A 21,334-nucleotide genomic window follows, 5' to 3' on the forward strand; every position below is an offset into this window, starting at 1 on the left:
GAATGGTAAAATTGAAGGTATTTTTTACTTCAATTTCATGTCTTAGAGTTTGGTCATGAAAAAATATATGTAGTAGATATTTTAACAAAGAAAATTTAATATAAAGAATTGATTTGGTAGACATGGGCAAATTTAGAAAGAAAAGGAAAGGGAAATAAAAGAAAGAAAAAGAAAAGAAAAACTATGACAGCATACAGATGGTCATTGCAGGAAAGAGCTAAATCCCTAGGACTAAGACAGGTGTCAGCAAACTATGCCCTGTGGGCCAATCCAGTGTGCCACTTAATTTTTAAGCTAAACTAAGAGTGGCTTTTATATTTTAAGTTTTTATATAAGTCCTTACATACTATCATCAGTGTTACCTCTTAGCCTTCCAAACTCAAAATATTTATTCTCTGGGCTTTTTAGAAAAGTTTGCTGACCCTTGCACTAGAGGAACAAAGGGAAGAGGTCTTGTGAGATAAAGTCTAGGGAACTAGGTCTCTCACATCTGCTAAAATCTCTAAGGGTTTTGCCTTCAGGCTAGTTCTGAGAACACCCAAAGAACTTTAAGTCTACAAACAACTGGGTCTGCTGGACTGAAGGGGCAACAGTGAGAGGAAGAGTAGGGAGTTAGGAAGGGTAGGTCTTATTCCCAGCCTTCTGACTTCATTAGCCCTCTATCCTCCTATTGGTGCTTTGAAGAGCCATGACCCCAGCTTTATAATGCTTGGAGCTTTGAATACATGGAGCTAAAAGACTATTGCTTATTAACATAAGTGGTCTACTAGATAGTTCTGAATTGGATAACGAGAGATTTGCTTTTGATTTAGATGACATAACTTTCAAGACAGACAGGCACAACAAATCATTCCTAAAGAAAACATTCAAAAACATCTGAATCTATAAAGTATGCTTTACTTGCTTTCTGCTTTTATTCCAGGTCATGTGTTTATTCTCATGTACAAATATTGGTACCTTATGGGTTACTCAGATTCACTGTGGTCTCTTTCTTTTATTCAGAGTAAGAATCTATTAAGTTTCCACAAAGCCTCTTTCCATAGGTGCAATCTTAGAATGGTTACGAGCTAAATATCCCAGTGTGAGGAAGTAATAATCTTCATTTTCTTTTCCACCAAGTCTTTCATGTAGGTCAATCAAATTAAACACTGATTATTGTCTTAACCCAGAGTTTTACTTTTAGAAGTGTAGTGCATAAACACAAATTCATGGAAACAACCATTAATTTCTCTCGACTAACCTCTTCTCTTGAATTAGCATAGATTCATGGTGTTATTCTCCATATGTCACTGGATGGATATGATATAAAAATGATACAATTATAATAAATATTCCTGGAGTCCTATTTTGACTACTGCATCCATGTTTCCAGGGAAAATAAAAAAGTCAGTTTGAATCTGAGGGCACTATTTCAATTAGCAGAATATATGAATTTTAAGAACAAGACTGTGATCAAGACTGATTTATATTATATTCACTTCTAACTCCTCTTGTCTGAAATGGAGACCTGTTTTTTCCATGAGTGGTTCTTTAAGAGCAGAAGATTGTTTTACATTTGATAATTTGCTTTAATCTTATTATATACAGAGACTTCTCAACTGAACAGATGACCCTTTGGAAATTTTTACACAATATGAATTTTTACATACATTAACATGCATGGTAGTAAAGTAAATTTCTTGGTAAATGAGCAAACACAAACATTATGTTAATGAGTTAGAATATAGACTCTTTAGAAAATCTAACCAAATTTTCAATAAACGTGTACTAGCCTTCTTATACTGCCATAACAAAATACCACAGATGGAGTATTTTAAAAAACAGAAATTTATTTCTCACAATCCTGGAGACTGGGGGTTCAATATTAAGGTGCCGGGTGGGTTGTTATCTGGTGAGAGCTGACAAAAATTCTCTATTTGAGCAAACTCTATTCAGGTTCCTCTGAACTCTTTCAACTAGGTCTAATCTTTGGACTTCCATGTTTATCTGCATTGTCCAGTTTTAGCAAGAACACTTTGTAGTCAGTTTCAGCAGATTCTCACTCATACCCTCAATATCCCATCACCCTGGATATCCAGGTGGTTTCCTTATCCTTGATTATTCCTTAAGGGATGTCCAATCACCCTGGCCTGCTTTCAACTACAATCCTTTTAGGTCAGTCTAGCTAAAATCTTCCTTATTCCTGATGTTTTCTCATATAATTTCAAGGTCCAACTATCTTGGGCCATCCATAATTAAGTCAGTAATAATTCCATATTTGGTGTCCTAGTACAATATATAAAGGATTATAAACAAAGTGTCAGAGTACCACAGATAATGCAAAGTTCTTTAAATCATTTATAGTACTTTCTTAAATTAGCTCATTATTAATTACCTGCCAGGAAACCATTGCCTTAAACAATGTATATACTTTTGGTATGTCATTGTTGAATCTTTTATACTGACAGCTGAATGAAATGTAAGATTTTTTTTTCTCATCTCAAGGCATAGAGAAATATGTTAAGCATTTATTTTGAAATAAAATACACTGTATAATTAATTGTGTATGAAATGCATCATTCATTGCAGAATTAGTTTATATTTTCAAAACTTTTCTTGGGCTGCAGTTGATCATACATATTTCATACTATTTTAAATTTGTACGCTTTTGCATTTGGTATAATTTAGTTCCAACTGTGTTATAAAATGAATACCAAACACTGTCTGGAGGCAAACTGAGGGGAAAGTGCTTTATCTGGTAAACTGAAACGTTAAATCATTAATCATATTCTTCCTCATCATTTTTTTAAGACATTGTTTGCATTCAAGTCAAAGAAGTCGTAGAAGTCATAGCCATACTTAAAGTGAGAAAGCTGGACATATTTAATATTTGCGTAAATTTTCTCAATCTTCCTTCTGTCCTTCTAGCTTGATTTCATGTACTCTAGAGGATATAAAGTTACAAAAAAACAAATAAAATGACTTTTCTCAAACTCCTTTCAAGCTGAGGTTCTTCATGTAGATGCACTCACATGAGACTTGCAGGGAAAAGAGAGACATGTGGTCAGATCTACCAGTGTGGGGAGATTGTGCTTTTGGTTCTTCATCTTCTGAAAGAGCCATGATAGATATTCTGGAACTTGGGTCTTTATTATCATAGGAAATTACTGTCAGTTGTCACAGCATGGGATCTATAACAATGTCACTGGTGCTTCTTCCAGCTGCTTCTTCCAGCTGCTTCTTCCAGCTGCTTCTCGCTATCTTTTTCTCAGGTCTATATCTTTAAACTAGCAAGAATGTTTGTCACCTTAAACTTGTCATCTTAAACTAGCAAGAACTTTTTTTCCACAGTGAAGAACTCAGGCAGCAATTAATACATTAGAGTCCAAGGAAGATGAAAAAGGAATTTGTGGTTTTCTAACCTGAATGGGTTTGGAGAGAGTAAAGTTCTGATTAGAATGACTGATTCCTTCTAAATGAGAAGGGTAATGAAATGAGAGTCTAAATATTTTAAATTATCAGTAAATCTTTGTCAGAGAATCAAGAATCTTCTATGACTCCTTCAAATGAACCTTATATCTTGTAGCTGAAGATCTGATTCAATGAAAATTTAGGTTTTCAATTCCTGTCCTTGCCAAGCCAAGATAAAATGTAGGCTTAAAAGCATAAGAAACTTGGGAGAATTGGAGTAACTTCAAGTAATAAAAACTCTCAAATTTCACTGAAACTTCCTGCCAGCAAAAGCAGTAAATTTCTCCACCTCTTGAAATATTGAGGCTGTGTTTACCTTCCATAAAACTATACCTGAAATGTTTCCATGTAAAGTAATATAATTTCTCCTGATGACTCTCCCTTTTCACTCTTCATAGCCTCCAGATCAATGCCTAGAATCAGATTCCTACATGCTTTAGGGCATCAAAAACTTGAAGAATAAAGATTATACAATAAGATAAATACATACTAAGGATGTAATGCATAATATAATTATAATTACCATGCATGTTATATATATGAGTTGTTAAGAGAGTAAAGCCTGAGTGTTCTCATCACAAGGAAAAATATTTTCTCTATTTCTTTAATTTTGTATTTGCATGAGATGATGGATACTCACTAAACTTATTATGATAAGCATTTTATAAGCATTGGCTTATATAAATGTATATAAGCAAAAATCATTTGCTGTATGTCTTAAACATATACAGTGCTATATGTCAATTATATCTCAAAAAAAAAACTAAAAGAAAAATTATATAATAGAAGTCTTCAAGTATTTTGTTAATTACAACAGTAACAATTTAAGAATGTGTACAAGGATATATACTTATTGTGTTAGATACATACGGGAAGATGTTTTTATATTGGCCAACCATATTTATATGGGTGAACTGGACAGGGATTTTTATTTCAACCAGTATACTAATTCAAACAGCCATAAATGGCTATAGCTGTTTTGATTAGTGGCCTGTAACCTGGATTCAGTGGTCTATTTAAGTGAAGTTGAGATGCCAGAAATTCCTTGGCTTCATATAGTGTAAATTGCCAAAATATCTCTGGAAATAGCTACATAATATAAAGGAGACTCCTCATTTCTTAACTCAAGGCATTTGGAAAACATTTTTGAAGACATTCAGTATATCTGAAAAGTGATATGGTATTTTTCTCTGGAGTTTGGCAATGAAGGTAGAATATGCTTTCTTTGATAGGGGATTTTTTTTAGTTTTATTGGTGCTGTTGGCATCCTGGCCTGCCAAGGCTAGGTAACAACATGTCAACGACAAAGAACGGTGTCCTACAAGGCAGGTAGGCATAAGAATGGTGTGAGCAGCATGGATGTTTTTGCAGGAACTGATTGAAATTATAGGTTTTAACAACCCGAAGTGTTGAATACACCATGTACTCCTATTTTGATCTATTCAACAGAAAAAGAAAACTGTAGATCTAGTGAATGAAGTCCTGATGTGAGCCACAATGAGAAAGTCTTAGTGCCTCACTAAATTCTATTACTTGAATTTTATACAATAACTATGGCTCCACCAGCTTCATATTATATTGTACAAGAAGTCCCTGTGTGAAGAAATGGAGCCTATGAAGGCACATCTTAGAACAAGACTTGCAATTTCATCAAAGATATTATTGCTAGGAAAAAAAAATGTTATCAGACCTATTTAACTGTTCCTTACTCTTCTGCTTCCCATTAAATCAGTTGTTACCACTGATGTCCAAATTTTGCTTCTCTCTACTGCTCTACTGTGATTGCTAACACCTCCCCTGTAGACTCCTGATTTTTTTTAGTGAAACACCAGGTATTTATTTCCATTGCTTGCCAAATGTGACTCTTAACTCTTTGATCATAAACTGAAAGTGCCACCTACTTTTTGTCTCTCAGTAAAGCATCAGCTAATGAATGCCAATTTTTTAATTTCCAACTAATTTCAATTTCCAGCTAATAGAATGTCAAGTTTTCAATTTGCTGAAATCTGTAAGTATTTCAGTAAGGAATTGAATATATTTCCCCAAAAATTATCTGTTGAAGCCCTAGCCACCAATGTGATTTATTTAGATGTGGGGTCCATTGGGAAGTACTTAAGTTTAGATGAGGCCATGAAAGAGAGACCCCTACAATGGAGTTAGCATTCTAAAAGAAAAGGAAAAGACCACAGCCCTCTCTCTCTCCCACCCCCTCCTCTCTCTCTTTCTGCCCAGCAAGAATACAGTGAAAGGGTGGCCATCTGCTCACCAGGAAAAGAGCCCTCATCAAAAATAGGATATTTTGGCATTGATCTTAGACTCTCAACCTCCAGAACTATGATGAAGAAATGTCTGTTATGTCACCCGGCCTATGTATTTGGCTATAGCATTCTGAACAGACTAAAATTTATATTTTTTCACAATGAAATTCCTAAAGGGCTTTAATAATGTGACTTGAGATTTATTTCCATGGGAAACACTGCTCATCTATTGGTTGGGAAAAATGTGATGAAAAAGATATTAATGTTTCTTTTCCAACATCTCCACCTTGTTTAAACCTATAAATGTGTTTTTCTTAATTATAAAAGTCATTTGGGAAGTATAGGAAAGTATAAAGCCAAATACTCCATAATAAATTGTTTTCTATATTGTGTTAGAGATTTTGTTTATTTCCTTAAGGTAATTATTAAATGCACATATCATATAAAGCTATATACACATATATAAATATTATATGTTCAAGTTAAAGTTATATTTTATATTGATCTTATATTTACCTTAATGTCCTCATATCTTGATATCTATTTTATATATGATAGTATAATTTTTTACTTAATACTTTCATATCATTATTACATATTCTTTAAAACCAAAATTTTAGTAAGTACATTATTCTACCACATAGATGAACAATAATTCATTCAACAGTTCTGAATGAATTAAAAACATTAAGGTTGCCTGCATGTGAATAACTTTAATATAACATAAAAAAGTATACTTCAGCAGTATTTTTCAACATGTTATTGAAATCTACTTAAATTTCAGGCCTCATTTATGTGAAATTAGTATAATTTTTACTTTAAACATCTTTGTGAGTTGACATACATTAAATTAAATATATTTAGAGTAGGGATTCTTCAAAAATTAGATTATTTTTGTTATATTTAAGCATATGATATCATTACATTTCTTCTAAAAGCATGGTGCTCTCGTGCAGAAATTTCCTTCTTTTCTTTGTATTGTGCTTTACTTTCTAGACTAGGTTCTTCATTTCTTCTTAGCATGCTATATTTGTTACTTTAGTTATTATGTAGAAGGTAGAATGTATTCCTCATTGTATTCCTTCTCTATTCATTTTCATCTTGCTTATATAATTGTGATGAGCCACATCCGGAGTTTGAAGATAGTGATCATCTTGATGATGACAATGACAACATCAATTGATTCCCCGATTCTTTCTATCTTATCCAATATCTGTTGATTTTCCCCTAAAAATTGCAGATTCCCTTTCATAGTTGTGTGGTTTAGGGACTGGTAAAGAGATGGCAGTGCAGGAGAAAAGTTGAGTGGGGCTGAGTGCTATATTTGTCCAATGTTTAAAAATCACTGCCTTTTTCTTTTCTGGTTTTCCTGTTGGTTTCTGGCAGGGTGGTAAATATGGTATCAGTTACTCCATCATGATTGGAAATATGAGTCATCAGCACTTTTTAATCAGTTTGCTACCTGTTTGGATGGGTTATTCCAATCTGAATTTTCATCAAAGTATTATTCAATATTCTAGCCCGTGGCTCTTACTTATAAATCCCAGAATCAACTTGTCAATGTCTGCAACATCCCTCTTTATTATTTTATTAAATTCAGGTATTAAAATGACAGAGATTTCTTTACAATATTTTCTATAAATCTGCTTCTGGGGTATAAGAAAACATTTTGGTTTTGCATAGAGTTTTTATTCTTAGAAATTTACTGAATTTTCTTATTTAAATGTATATTATTGAGTACATATAATGATGTCTTTATTTCTTTCTAATCCTTATGCCTTGTATGTATGTATGTGTGTGTGTGTGTGTGTGTGTATATATACACACACATATGTATTTTTGTGTGTGAATGTGTGTGTGAAGAAGTGGTATCAGCAACACCCATTGCGGGGAGCCGAGAAGATGCAGGGACTCAAAAAAAGGACCTTGCCTGATGGCAGAAAAACCTAAAGGCAGGTTCCTAACCAAGAATGGGCGCTCACCTGAACGGTACAAGCCAAAGGTGGGCTTCTGGTCAGGATAAAAAGCCTGCCTGTGTGGTACAAGATGAGGGCAGGCCTCAGGTTACACAGCTCTCATTTTGATGTTGATGGGGAAGAATTGGGGCTTTCCTGGGAAAACAATTTCCATGTTTGTGCTGGAGAACATGGATTGTTTCTCTGGTGACCTAGTCTTTCCTGCTGTTTTATTTGTTAATCAGTTTTCCTCAGTCTTTCCTGATTATTTACTTATTGTTTTTATTTTCCATTCCTATTTTCCTGTGGTGATTTGTGATTTAACAAAGTTACAACAATAATATAATAAGAATTTCATCCTGAAGGACTTTCCCCTATTTTAATCCAACTTAATTAAAACATAGTGTTTATCTACTAACTAGTTATATAGTAAACTTTATTTAGGATCTTAATAAGGTTTATAAAAGTTAGACATATATTATCCAAAAAACCTAGCTGTGAGTTTTGTCTTTGATTTTAAAAGCTTTTAAGTGATAGCTAGTTTAGTTAAGTAGGTTTATATTTACTTACACTGTCTCCCTGCCATAAAGCTTTGAAGATAAGCACCAGTCTACAAACAAGGTTTGCGAATGCCAAATTCTTGTGTCTATGGCCTCTTCAAAGTACTCACTAAGTTTAGTTAAGACAGAGATCTTAAAACAGGATGCATAGCTGCTATACCATGTAATACTTAACCAATGTACTTTTAACACTGTGATGTAATCTGTAGTGAAAAACTGTCTATATAATCAACCACTGTTGCCAATAAAATTTGAGCAGTCCAGTGCCCTGAAAGAAGGGACAAAGAGGCTGTCTCCAATGCAAAACCGACGTCCGTCCATCTTCTTTGGGAAAGTGTACACTCCCTGGCCGCTGGAGCTGGCCTCCAGCAACAATCCATGTATTCTCTTTAATATTAAGGGGAATACTTTTTTTCATCATTAGATGTTATGCTACATAAGGTTTCTTGTAGAGAGCACTTATGCTATATAATTATTTACTTTTAAATTTGTCCTTTGATGGCTATAAAATGTTTCAAATTATTTGCTGCATCCACTGAGGTGATCATATATACTTTTGTCATTTAATCTATTAATATAATTACCATTCTTATTTTATAATGTTAATGCTTCCATTCTTAAACTGTGCCTCAGTTGATTATAATGCATCTTAAAGATGTTGGAGTTTTTAAACTTATGATTGCATCATAGGCATTAGATCAGCCTAAGATTACATATTGGCAATCTTGGTTAGGTTTTCCTTCAAGATTACACCAGCATTTCAAACAGGTTGGGAGAATTCCTTTTCTTTCTTAAGGATAGTTTGTATAAGATATATAGATATAGATATATAGATTAAAAACTGTTCTTGAAAGTTGAGAACTGACCGCTAAAACTAAAGGGCTTTGTGTGTGTGTTTCCTACAGTTGCAAATTTTTCCAAGTTATTTTATTTGTAATTGTGTATTCTATTTCTTTTCAGATCAGTTTGGTTAGCTGTATTTTTCTATGAAATCATTCAAGTTTTCTATTTTATTGGGATATTTTTATTTTAAATTTTATTTTAAATTTTAAATGTGTTTTATATATCTGCAGTCATTACCAATTTTTTATTTTTACTTTCTTATAATTCTTTATGTTTTCTTCATCAGTTTTAATAGAGATTTCTTACTGTTGATTCTCCCTAAAATATCTTTGCTTTGTGAGTTTATGCATTTTTGTGCTTGTCTTTACTTCTTTCATTTCCTTTCTTTAAGTTTAATCTCTAATTATTTTTCCAACTTTTTAGATTAGGTCCTCAGACCATCACTCTAGGTGTTTTAATGAGATGAAATTTAATTTGAGAGTCAGTGTTATTTTACCAATGTTACTTTCAGTTTTCTTTTAATCTCTAATTGATGTTTTATTTAATATATATTGAATTTTAGGTCGTTAGTAGCAAATGCAAATTGATTTTCTAGTCCATCTGGGGTATGATATAAGTCTCAATTTACAATTTAACCCTTTTCAATTATGCTTCTACCATTTCAACCCAACCAACATGCTCATGTCTAATGGACATATTATTTCCTCAATAGAACATTAAAACACTCTATTTCCGTTTCTTAGAACACTTACTCCATGGGTTTCCATGACACCACAATTTTTGTTTTCGTTGAAGTGGCTATCTTCTCTATCCTCTCTTTTTTCACCTCCCTGTTGCATCTTCAGTCTATATCTGTTCTAACTGCTCTTCAATATTTGATCTGAGGCCTTTTTCTACCTCTTGATGCACATATTTTTAATTTAGTTTACCTATTCAAATGGCTCCAAATATATCTGTTAATAATTCTAAATTTGTCCCTTTTGACAGGTTTTACAGTCTGAACTGCAGACTCATCAAGCTGATACTGCCCTTCACGTTGTCATTTGGATGCCTATGGTATCACTGCCCATGCCAGGTGACTTACTATTTTTCTTATTTCCCCTAAACAGCCCTTGTATCCATTCTCTATTCTTGAAGTTTAATGAATTTTTAAAGTATATTTTGGTTTTATTATTTATGTTTATTTTTTTCCCTCAAAATCCCTGCCTTTGATGCACATATTCTGGTATTCATTTGGTCATTTCAGACAAAATTTCCTTCAAATGTTAAGTAATTGATTTTAGAGCTATGTGTAAAATTTTGTCACTTTATTCAAAGGTACATAAGTAACACATGTGTGGTTAATTGCTTTATAGGAAAAATCCCAAATTATTTGCTCTAATAGCTCCAGGGAAGGGATTTGTGCCCATTTTCAAAAAGTACATTGATGATTATGGTAGAACTATTGGAATGTTCTAAGTCACAGTTTTGTGTTGGTGGAGACTTCCAGAACACTATGAAAATGATTATCTCCCATTCCAAAGTACAATGTTATGTATGGAGGAAATAACATTAGAATTCAGTGCTGGAATATTAAAAATTGATTTCTACTCATTTTGAAGCTGAACTGGTTAAGATTAGACTTTCAATCAAATTTGCACAGTATAATCACAAACCTTTAATAAGAGTGTCATTTGAACTAATCCATTAGTCTTGTCCAAATTAGCTCAGTTGCTTATAAGGTATTAAAAGCACTACAAAGCCTAACATGTTTGTTATGCTCCATAATCATAGCACCTGTTAAACAGTCCATCACAGCTGTACTTTTAGCAGATTACAGGCCATTAGGCAAGTTATACAGTACCTTCCTTTTATAACCTAATTTCTTTTCTTTTGCATGAGACTTTCTGGATCATAAAATGAAAACTTTTTCATAGCCCTTAACTGATTGAGATGAGGAGAGTGATTTTTAAATTATTAGGATGCTCAGATACAATTTGCAAATGCTATGGTGAAATGCAGTAGTAAAATATTTCATTAACTTTTAATCCAATTTAAGACTGTTTTCTTCCTTTGAGGACTAGATATCTATAGATTCATCATGCTCTTTTTGGAACAATTTTTTAAGAAAAGAGTAAAACTATATAGAGTAAGAAAGCACAAAGACCTATATTAAAGGATTTTTTTTCAGAGTCCAGACAGTTGCCAAATGGAAGAAACATCTGGCATCTATTTTATTCCCTCATTAATTTTTTAAGCATTTGCAGGTTGTCTAAATCATCAAAACCCTCCTGTGTATGCAGGCACATATATACAAAATTACCTTTAGAATCATAAAGACTATAAAATAGATAAGGCAATTTATTTACTTATTCAAGATTCAATAGGAGTCCAGAAGCTTTAAGTGTTCTGCTGGGTACTGGAAAGAAAACAGTGAGAAAATGTAACTTACCTAACTTGGTCCCTGCTCTCATGGAGCTTACAGTTGCCTAAGGAAGGCAGACATTAATCAAACATACCAGAAAAACGAATAACAGCAACAATGCTACACACACACAGATATATACACGTTTATCTGTATATATCCCATATTTTATGTATATACACATTACCAATCTGTGAAGCAGAAATACTCAGACACACACACAAACACACACATACACAAGCCCAAAACCAGGAGGTTACAATTCTGTGCTTACCGTAACCCTGAAGCAGTAATATTTTCATTAAAATCCAGTGTCACAGGGGTGATATTGGAGTAGGGTATATGAAGGAGGGAGAACATAGTATATTATTCTGGGGGAAAAAATCAACACAATTGAAAAATTCTATGGTAAGGCTTGCCCAGGAAACACTTGGAAGATGAAAAGAATCCTGGTGTGGCTGGAATACACAACCACCAGGGAAGATTGCAAGAGCCAAGTTTTCAAGGTTTTCTATATATCAGCTTATTTAACACTTTGTAGCCATTGTTGTTTTTTGCTCTTTATCATAGATACAGAGGAAAAACAGCATGTGTTTTTAAGCAAGGAAGTCATACAAATTTGTCTTAAAAATGTCTCTGGTTGCTTTATGGAGAATGGAAGTAGAGGAGGGAAAGTGGTGTGTAATAAATATATATAGTCATAGAACCAGGTCAAAGAAGATATAATTCTGTACAAACTTCAAATTAAGGGGTTAATTCCTACTTCATCCTCTCTGGAGTTTTCATATTATTTTTAAGGTATATTCATATAACACATTAAAATGAAACAGTAAAGACCCATTGGAAAGTGGCTCTGTGAGAGTGAATAAGAATTTAAATTATCAAAGAACATTTACAACAAGCCACATTATTTAGCCATTTAGGGTGTTAAGGGGTGTCAGTAATTAACAGCTGTGTTCCTTGCTTTGAATGGATTTGAAACTAATAGAGGGATGAACAAAGTAGACCGGCAAAAGGTGATCATGTTATCCCCTTTGCTAATGGTAGAGCCATAGAGACTGTCATGGTTAAGCTTTGGCCAAATGGCTTAGGGAAATTTTACTCAAAAGTGAATAATCATAAATACTATTGTAAAGGCAAAGGTGGATATATACCAAGGGGGATGGGAGTTGGTCTGGATTTTAAAAGTTCCGCTGGTGAGGTAGCAATATCATATGCTCTCTGCAGACAGTTATATACCAAAACAGAAGAAAGAATAGGAAGAGATTCAGTCATGTATTCTTAGTGTTTCTCTTTCAAACTCACCCATAAGATGAACTATTCCTTTTTCCTTAGCAAGAGTTGGTGGAGAGAGGGTTGCTATTCTAAAGACGTACCCTCAACACATACTAAAATAAATAGAAATCTAAGGTTCTACTTAATATTTTGTCGTTTTCTTGACTCATTACTCTTAACTATTAACTAGGCCTGTCTCTTTCTTTCCATGAAGATCAGCAGTTTCTTATATTTTTTCCAAATTTTGCCCACTCTTATTGTCTAGTAAGCTCATCAAAGATTCTAGAATGACATTAAAAGGCAACATAAACATTCCAAAAACAAAGTGCCAATGATATGAATATAACCAAAATCTGACTCTTTCTTTATAAAATTCCCAAGGGAGAAGTGAAACTAAAAAAGATTATCCCTTTATAAAGTCCAAAGATGAAAGAGAATATGCTGAAAATAAAATTTTATTATTATGCTGTATGAAAGTCCACATCCCTCAGTGTTTGATAGAATTCACCTGCAAAGTCATCTGGTTCTGGCCTTTTGTTTTTTGGAAGATTTTTGATCAGAGTTTCAATTTCACTTGTGACTGGCCTATTCATATTTTCTATTTCTTCCTGGTTCATTCTTGGGAAGTTATACCTTTGTAAGAATTTGTCCATTTCTTTTTTAGGCTGTGTTTTTTATTGGCTATCATTGCTTATAGCTGTCTTTTGGGATCCTTTATATTTCTGTGGTATCAGTTGTAATTTCTTTTTCATTTCTAATTTGATTGATTTGAGCCCCTTCTTTTTTTTTATTGATGAGTCTAACTAAAGGCTTATTAATTTTCCTGATCTTTTCAAAGAACTGGATTTTAGTTTCTTTGATTTTTTTCTATTGTTTTCATTGTCTCATTGATTTCTGCTCTGATCTGTGTGATTTAGTTCCTTCTACTAACTGTGGGTTTTGTTTGTTCTTCCTCTAATTGCTTTAGTTGTAAGGTTTGGTTGTTTATTTGATATTTTTCTTATTTCCTGAGGTAAGATTGCATTGCTATAAACTTTTCTCTTAGAACTGATTTTGCTGCATCCCATAGGTTTTGGATTATATGTGTTTTTGTTGTCATTTGTCTCTAGGTATTTTTTTAATTTCCTCTTTGATTTCTTCAGTGATCCTTGGTTGTTTAGTAGCATATTGGTTAGGCTCCATGTGTTTGTGTTTTTTGCATTGTTTTTTTTTTTTCCTCTTGTGGTTGTTTTCTAGTCTCATAGCATTGTGGTCAGAAAAGATTCTTGACATAAATCACAGCAATATCTTTTTTGATCTAACTCCTAGAAAAATAAAAATAAACAAATGGGACATAATTAAACTTAATAGCTTTTATTATGTTAAGCCATAACCAAAACAAAAGGACAACCCAAAGAATGGAAGAAAATCTCAAATGAGGTGACTGACAAGAGATTAATCTCCAAAATATACAATCATGTCATTCAGCTTTATATTAAAAAAATGCAACTCAATCAAAAAATGGATAGAAGATCTAAATAGACATGTATCCAAAGAAGACAGAGAGACAAAAAAACATTAAAAGACAATATCACTAATTATTAGAGAAATGTAAATCAAAACTACAATGAAGTATCACCTTATACCAGTCAGGATGGCCATCATCAAAAAGTCTACAAACAATAAATGTTGGAGAGGATGTGGTGAAAAGGCAAACCCTCCTTAACTATTGATAGGAATACACATTTGATGAAACCACTATGGAGAATAATATGGTGATTCTTTAAAAAAGTGAGTATTGAACTAACTACCATATGATCCAGCAATCTGACTCTTGGGCATAAATCTGAAGAAAACCATAATTTGAAAATATACATGCACTCCAGTATTCATTGTGGCATTATTTACAACAGCCAAGATATGGAAATGACCTAGATGTCCATTGACAGGGGAAAGAATAAGGAAGATGTGGTACATATATACAATGGAATATTGCTCAGCCATTAAAATAATGAGATAATGCCATTTTCAGCAACATGGATGGACCTAGAGATTATCATAGTAAGCAAAGTTAGACAGTAAAAGACAAATTTCTTATGCTATCACTTATATGTGGAATCTTAAAAAAAAAAAAAAAAAAAGGATGTAAATGAACTTACGTGCAGAACGGAAACAGACTCACAGACTTTGAAAACAAACATATGGTTACCAAAGGGTACAAGTGGGAGGAGGTTGGACTGGGGATTTGGGATTGGCATATTCACACTGAGGTAGATGGAATGACTGGCCAATGGGGACCTGCTGTATAGCACAAGGAACGCTACCCAATATTCTGTGATAGTCTATATGGGAAAGGACCTGAAAAAGAATGGATGTGTGTATTTATCCACCATGCCTCATCTACTGTAGACAGAAAGTGAGTAAGTTTTATGTGCAAGAAAGTCCAAGAGTTAACTGATTTGGAAGTGAATGGATTTTAATAACATAAATAGCATTATGTACCCTCTTTTGTCTTCCTCCCAAAACCCTTAACTGCTGCCTAATCATGACAATAACTTCAGACAATTCAATATGAAGGAACCATTTAAACTTACTTGGCTAGTAGTCCTCAAAACTTTCAAGGTCATCAAAAACAGAAATGTCTGAGAAACTGTCATAATCTAGAGGAGCCTGAGTAAATATGATGACTAAATAAAATGTGAAATACCAAATGAGATCCTGGGACCAAACAAGTATATTAGGTTAAAAAAAAATAAAGTCAAGTACATACTTTGGTTAACAATACATCAATATTTTTTAATTGGTACAAATGGATCATATGAATGTAAAATATTAGTAATAGAGAAAAATGCATGTGGTGTAGATTGGAACTCTCTGTACTATCTCTCTAACTTTTCTGTAAATTTAGATCAATTATAATATAAACATTTATATAAAAATCTTGTAGTGATTTTAATTGTTTGCTTTCTATCTAAGTATTTATCTAAAGAAACTTATAGTTTGCCAAACAGGGTTCTTTTTTAAGAGTAATCCTAAAAATAGTCTATAAGCTTACACTTATAATTACTATTTTGTTGTTATATTTGCCCCCTTTTTTAAGCAGTTCATATGGTTCCTTGAGTTATAATTAGATCTATTAGTCATTTTTGGACCTTAGAGTGTTTTTTATAGCTGTTTTTCATACACATGCTGATAAGCACAGTACAAAAATAGTCTATTAAGATATTAAAGCAAGTTATCTTTTGTTTATTATTGCATACTTAGATTGCTTTGGGGTATCTTGTCCTCCTTGGCAGTCATTGCAATACTCAACACATAGAACTCTACTAGCTTCACAAACACCAAAATCTAATTAAGACAAAAGCAACATTATGAGCCTGATACATCTTTATGTGATGGAGAAAAAATACTAACAAACAAAATGCATTTTCAAAGGTTTGGAGTAAATGTCCACTCAAAACCTCCATATACTCCTAAAGCGTATCTCATATGTATTCATCTGTTTCATGTTCTCTGAATAAACTTTATTTTATGAGTGTTTTTTTAAACAGCTTTATTGAAGTTTAATTGGAATAAAATAAATTGCCTATATTTAAAGCATAAGCATTGAATATGTTTTGATGTGTGTGTGTGTGTGTGTGTGTGTGTATGTTTGTGAAACCATCATATCCCTACAATCAAGATTGTGAATATACCCGTCACACCAAAAGCATCCCTCCTGCTCTTTGTGAACACTCCATGTCCCTAAGCAATTACTGATCTTCTTTCTATCACTACAGATTTGATTAAATTATTTAGAATTTTATAGAAATGCAATAATAGTTATCTTTTTTATCTGGCTTTTTCAGGAAGCATAATTATTTTGAGAGTAAACTTCTGGGTACAGTGTATGTAAGTCAGAAACTGTAATGGATCTGAGATGTTAGCTTACTTGTAAGCTAACAAGATAGTTTGCCGTAGATACACAGACACAAGATTTCTGAATGATGGAACAGAAATCTTGTGTCAGTTCCTCAAGTGCCAGTCCTATAGGAAATGAGACATAAGAACCACCTCTCACCTGCATATATTTATGTTACAGTAGAGAAACTCTGAAATTATGAAACTTTGATCGTATATAGGAGCTAAGAGCACATCTACCTACTCTGGCAATGTAGGCCTTTGCTCTTAAATATAAACAATGCATCTCTGTGGAGGGAGGGGAAAGTATCTAATTTAACTTTAATCACCATGGAATATAAACAGATATCACTGAGTCTTATTACTCTTAGAATGTAAGCAAATGACTTCGATGGAGAGAAGACTTTATTAAGTCCCTTGACAGAAATATATGGTTTCTAGCGTCTAAGGTATATGTGTCAAATACATGCATAGAGTGACACTCCATAAAGCCAAATGCAGAAAAACCAAGAAGCTGTATGCTAAAGTTCATACAAGGGGCTAGGAGACATTTGAGTTTTGAGTTCACTTCCAGCTGGAGTGAAGAGTCCTTGTTGAACACCTGATGCATTTAGCAGAGACTCCAAAAGGAGTAAATCATAGTAGTAGGTCTAAAACAGCCAGTGTAAAGGTAACTCAAATCATTCTAAGAAACTTAAAAACTAGGATCAAAAGAGCTTCAAGGAATTTAAATGCCTTTTAGAATAAAGAGAGCATACACTGAATGAAGACTACAACAAAAAAACATACAGCATGAAAATTAAATGCCCAGCATGTAATCAAAATTACTATACCTAAGAAGAATCAGGAACATAAGATCCATAACCAGAATAGAAATGAGTCACTAGCAATAGACAGAAGTGATAGATGAGACTGAATTATTAGATAAGGACTTTAAAACAGCATTTATAGTTATGATCTTATTTAAAGGAAAATGCAGTAGACAAAATGAAAGGAGGAAAGAAAACTATAAAAGAAATCCATGTAAGGTAGAAATTTTTAAAATAATAAATGTTTGGAAAAATGTTTTTTGGATGCTATACAAGAACAGAAGAAAAAGTAAAGACTGGATAAGATAGAACAGCAGATCAGTAAACTGAAAGCAGTAAACTACTCAAACTGAAAGAATAAAAAATTGCTAGGAAAAAAAAAATGACTAGACCATTAGCACTCTGTAAGGCAACATTAACATTCATGTGTTTGCAGTCTCAGAGAAAAAGCAATATTCAAAAAATGGTAACAGAGAAACTTTATTTTTTAGTGAAAATGATAGACCCATAGATCCAAATTTCTCAATGAAAATCAATCATAATAAATATAAATTGAAAACACAACATAAGCAGTAAAATTAAATATCTGTGCTCATAGAAAAGAGAAAAGCCTAAAATATGCCAGAGGGTAAAATAATTGTATTAATAACAAAGTATAAAAAAATATCTCTTTTCTTGTCAAGGCTAAAGACAGCGAAGATACAATTATAATTAAAGAAAGCTGGGTTCCTGCTGTGGTACAGCAGGTTAAGGATCCAGCATTGTCTCTGTGGTGGCAGAGGTTCAATCCCTGGCCTGGCACAGGTTCAGGATCCTGTCGTGGCTTGGATTTGATCTCTGGCCCAGGAATTTCCATATGCCGAGGATGCAGCCAAAAAAGAAAAATAAATAACTAAAGGAAGAAACTTTCAAGTTAGAATGCTTTTTCAGATAAGGGGAAAAAACATTCATTTCATTTGGTACGTTTTTGATTATATTACAACTGTATTCTGCCCATTTTTTGATGGGATTGTTCGTTATTTTGGTATTGAGCTGCAGAAGGATCTAAACAGTTCTCCAAAGAAGACATACAGATGGCCAAAAAACACAGGAAAATATGTTCAACATCACTAATTATTAGAGAAATGCAAATTAAAACCACTGTGAGATACCACCTTATACCAGTCAGAATGGCCATCATCAAAAAGTCTACAAACAATAAGTGTTGGAGAGGGTGTGGAGAAAAAGGAACCCTGTTACACTGTTGGTGGGATTGTAAATTGGTGCACCCACTGTGGAAAACAGGATGGAGATGCCTCAGAAAGCTAAAAATAGAATTACCATTTGATCCAGCAATCCCACTCCTGGGCATCTATCCATAGAATAGACTCATTGACTCACGTACTCCAATTCCATTGCAGCAGCATAAACAATAGCCAAAACATGGAAACAACCTAAATGTCCATTGACAGAGGAGTGGATAAAGAATATGTGGTACATAGACACAGTGGAATATTACTCAGCCATTAAAAGGAAAAAAATAACAGCCTTTGCAGCAACATGGATGGACCTAGAAATTATCATGCTAAGGGAAGTCAGTCAGAAAATGAGACACCAACATCGAATGCTATCACTTACATGTGGAATCAAAAAAAAAAAAGGACACAGTGAACTTCTTTGCAGAACATACTGACTCACAGATTTTGAAAAACTTGTGATTTCCAAATGAGACAGGTTGGAGGGTGGAGGAATGCACTGAGGGTTTGGGATGGAAATGCTATAAAATGTGGTTGTGATGATTTTTACAACTGTAAATGTAATAAAATTCATTGAGTAATTGAAAAATTAAAAAACAAACAAAGCAAAACAAAAAAACTGTATTCTGGAGCGCACATTGTGGCTTAGCAGGTTACAAACCCAACTAGCATCCAGGAAGATGTGAGTTTGATCCCTGGCCTTTTTCAGTGGGTTGGGGATCCGGCATTGCTGTGAGCTATGGTGTAGTTAGCAGATGTGGCTGGGATCCCATGTTGCTGTGGCTGTGGCATAGGGCAGCAGCTGCAGCTCTGATTTGACCCCTAACCTAGAAACTTCTGTATGTTACAGATGCTGCCCTAAAAAAATGCAAAAAAGAAACAAATAAACAAAACTGTATTCTACCTATATTCCTTTTCATTGTTACAATAATTGTCTTAAAATGTTTAACCTTACAAGATTCACGTGTGTTTTGTCTGTAGTTCACCTACATCAAGCATGGTATTTATTTAGTAAGTATTTGTTCAATCAATAAATTAAGAAATGACTGTCAAGCAGAATGAAAATACTTCAGCTGAAAAGTATCTTTTATTTTAAGAAAAGTCATATGATAAAATGTGTAACATAATATTAGTCTTAATTTTATAACCAATAATTGATGTAATAGTAAAATGTATTTAAAAACTAAACTATTAGTGAAAAGAACTCCAGATTGTTTAAACTGTATAATTCACAGGGCTTCAGCTACACTGACATAACTTCAAAACTTAACATAGGTATTCTAGGTGTATTAAGAAATTATTTTACATGTCATTTGGGGGAAATATATAATGAGAAAACTGACTGAAATTAAGTTCCTAAGGCATGTTTTCAGAATTCACACTTATTAGAAATCCCAAATTCAGAGCCATATCACAATCATTTTGTTTCATAATATGCTTAGCATTTTCACTTTAGACAAGGTTAAAAATCTTATATGCAGTAACACTTAGGACTTCCATAAGATTAACTATAATGAGGAATTTTCCTGTTTCAGTTGAGGAAACACAAAAAAAGACATTGAGGAAAAGGAGGATAATGATCTAAAAGGAACAAATTGAAAGATCATTTCACTAAAGATGCAGAATAGTTCTGATATCTCTGTCTTCCTGTAGGTAAGAGTAGACAAGTTCCTCTATGTCTAACATTCAGGTCGGTTCAGGCTTTTTCTGAAGATTTTGGAAGATTACCAGGGCTGACATAGGAAGGAAGCAAAGTGAAGGTCAGAAGAGTAATAAGAGTGATAAGTGTTTCATGCCATTTACATATATGGTACTTAAAGCCCTGAAGAGACTTTTAAAATGTTAGCCAATGGTAGAAGTAGTATTTGGGAAGTTCTGCCAAATATATGGTTAATAATAAATATGGATACCCTTGGCTCAAATGAGGATATCCTAAATTGAGACCAAGTCCTTTCAAGCTACTTGTGAACACATTCTCAAATGCTTCAACGAGCAACCTCTTAAAAAGTAATTTGCAGACAGAAAATGTAATATGTAACATAAATTATCTTCTAGGTAGTTGCTTATCTTGTAGACAAGCTCTCATTATTGGGGCACAGGATTTTGTCCAATGTGAAAAGATATATAAAGACTATATTTAATAAGTCTCTATTGTCACAGTTATTAATATGTTCTGTTAGAAGTTTTGAGCAACATAATTAAGGTTTTAAAATTTAAAATGTCCTCCTCCTAGTAAGCTTTGCTACTAAAAGTTAATTTTCTGCCCAAATTGTGAAATATAGAGTTATACCTCTCTTTGGAGAAAAGGGGAACATGAAAATTAGCACTTAACTTTTTGCTCTCTTTCATATTTAAGATAGTATGTTTTTTACTTGTGTTATGCCCTAACAAATTATGAAAGAATGCTTTAAAAAATATACTCTTACAATCTATTAGTATCATGGTTTTCCTTTGTGTTTACCTGTCAAAGACTATCTCTTTATAAGCTAATGATTAATCTTGCCCAGGTGTTAATTATCTAAATACTTTCATTTTAGTACTCTACAGTTAAATAATGACTTACTATCCCATTGTGCTTATCAGCCAGTTTTATGTTCCCCAAATTAGTAAAAGTTAACAAAGCTGTCTTTTAATACTTTTTTACTATAGGAAGCAATGCTATGTTT

The 21,334-nt window shown here is 33.2% G+C and overlaps 1 protein-coding gene across 1 annotated transcript in view; it reads left to right on the forward strand.

Annotated features, from left to right (window-relative positions):
* The window catches only part of LOC146396057 (uncharacterized), a 601,997-nt gene extending 591,473 nt beyond the window's left edge, over positions 1-10,524 (forward strand). Inside the window, exons 4-5 of the mRNA XM_084999108.1 lie at positions 10,054-10,141; positions 10,451-10,524. Coding sequence (XP_084855234.1) covers positions 10,054-10,141; positions 10,451-10,524 — 162 coding nt within the window. The remainder of the gene's footprint in view (positions 1-10,053; positions 10,142-10,450) is intronic.
* Positions 10,525-21,334: the final 10,810 nt, after the last annotated feature.

Source organism: Sus scrofa, chromosome 15 (assembly GCF_054392235.1).
Source record: "Sus scrofa isolate SSC_HxYL_T2T_F1_AM1 chromosome 15, Sscrofa_HxYL_maternal_Yorkshire_Landrace_v2.0, whole genome shotgun sequence".
Classification (NCBI taxonomy): domain Eukaryota; kingdom Metazoa; phylum Chordata; class Mammalia; order Artiodactyla; family Suidae; genus Sus; species Sus scrofa.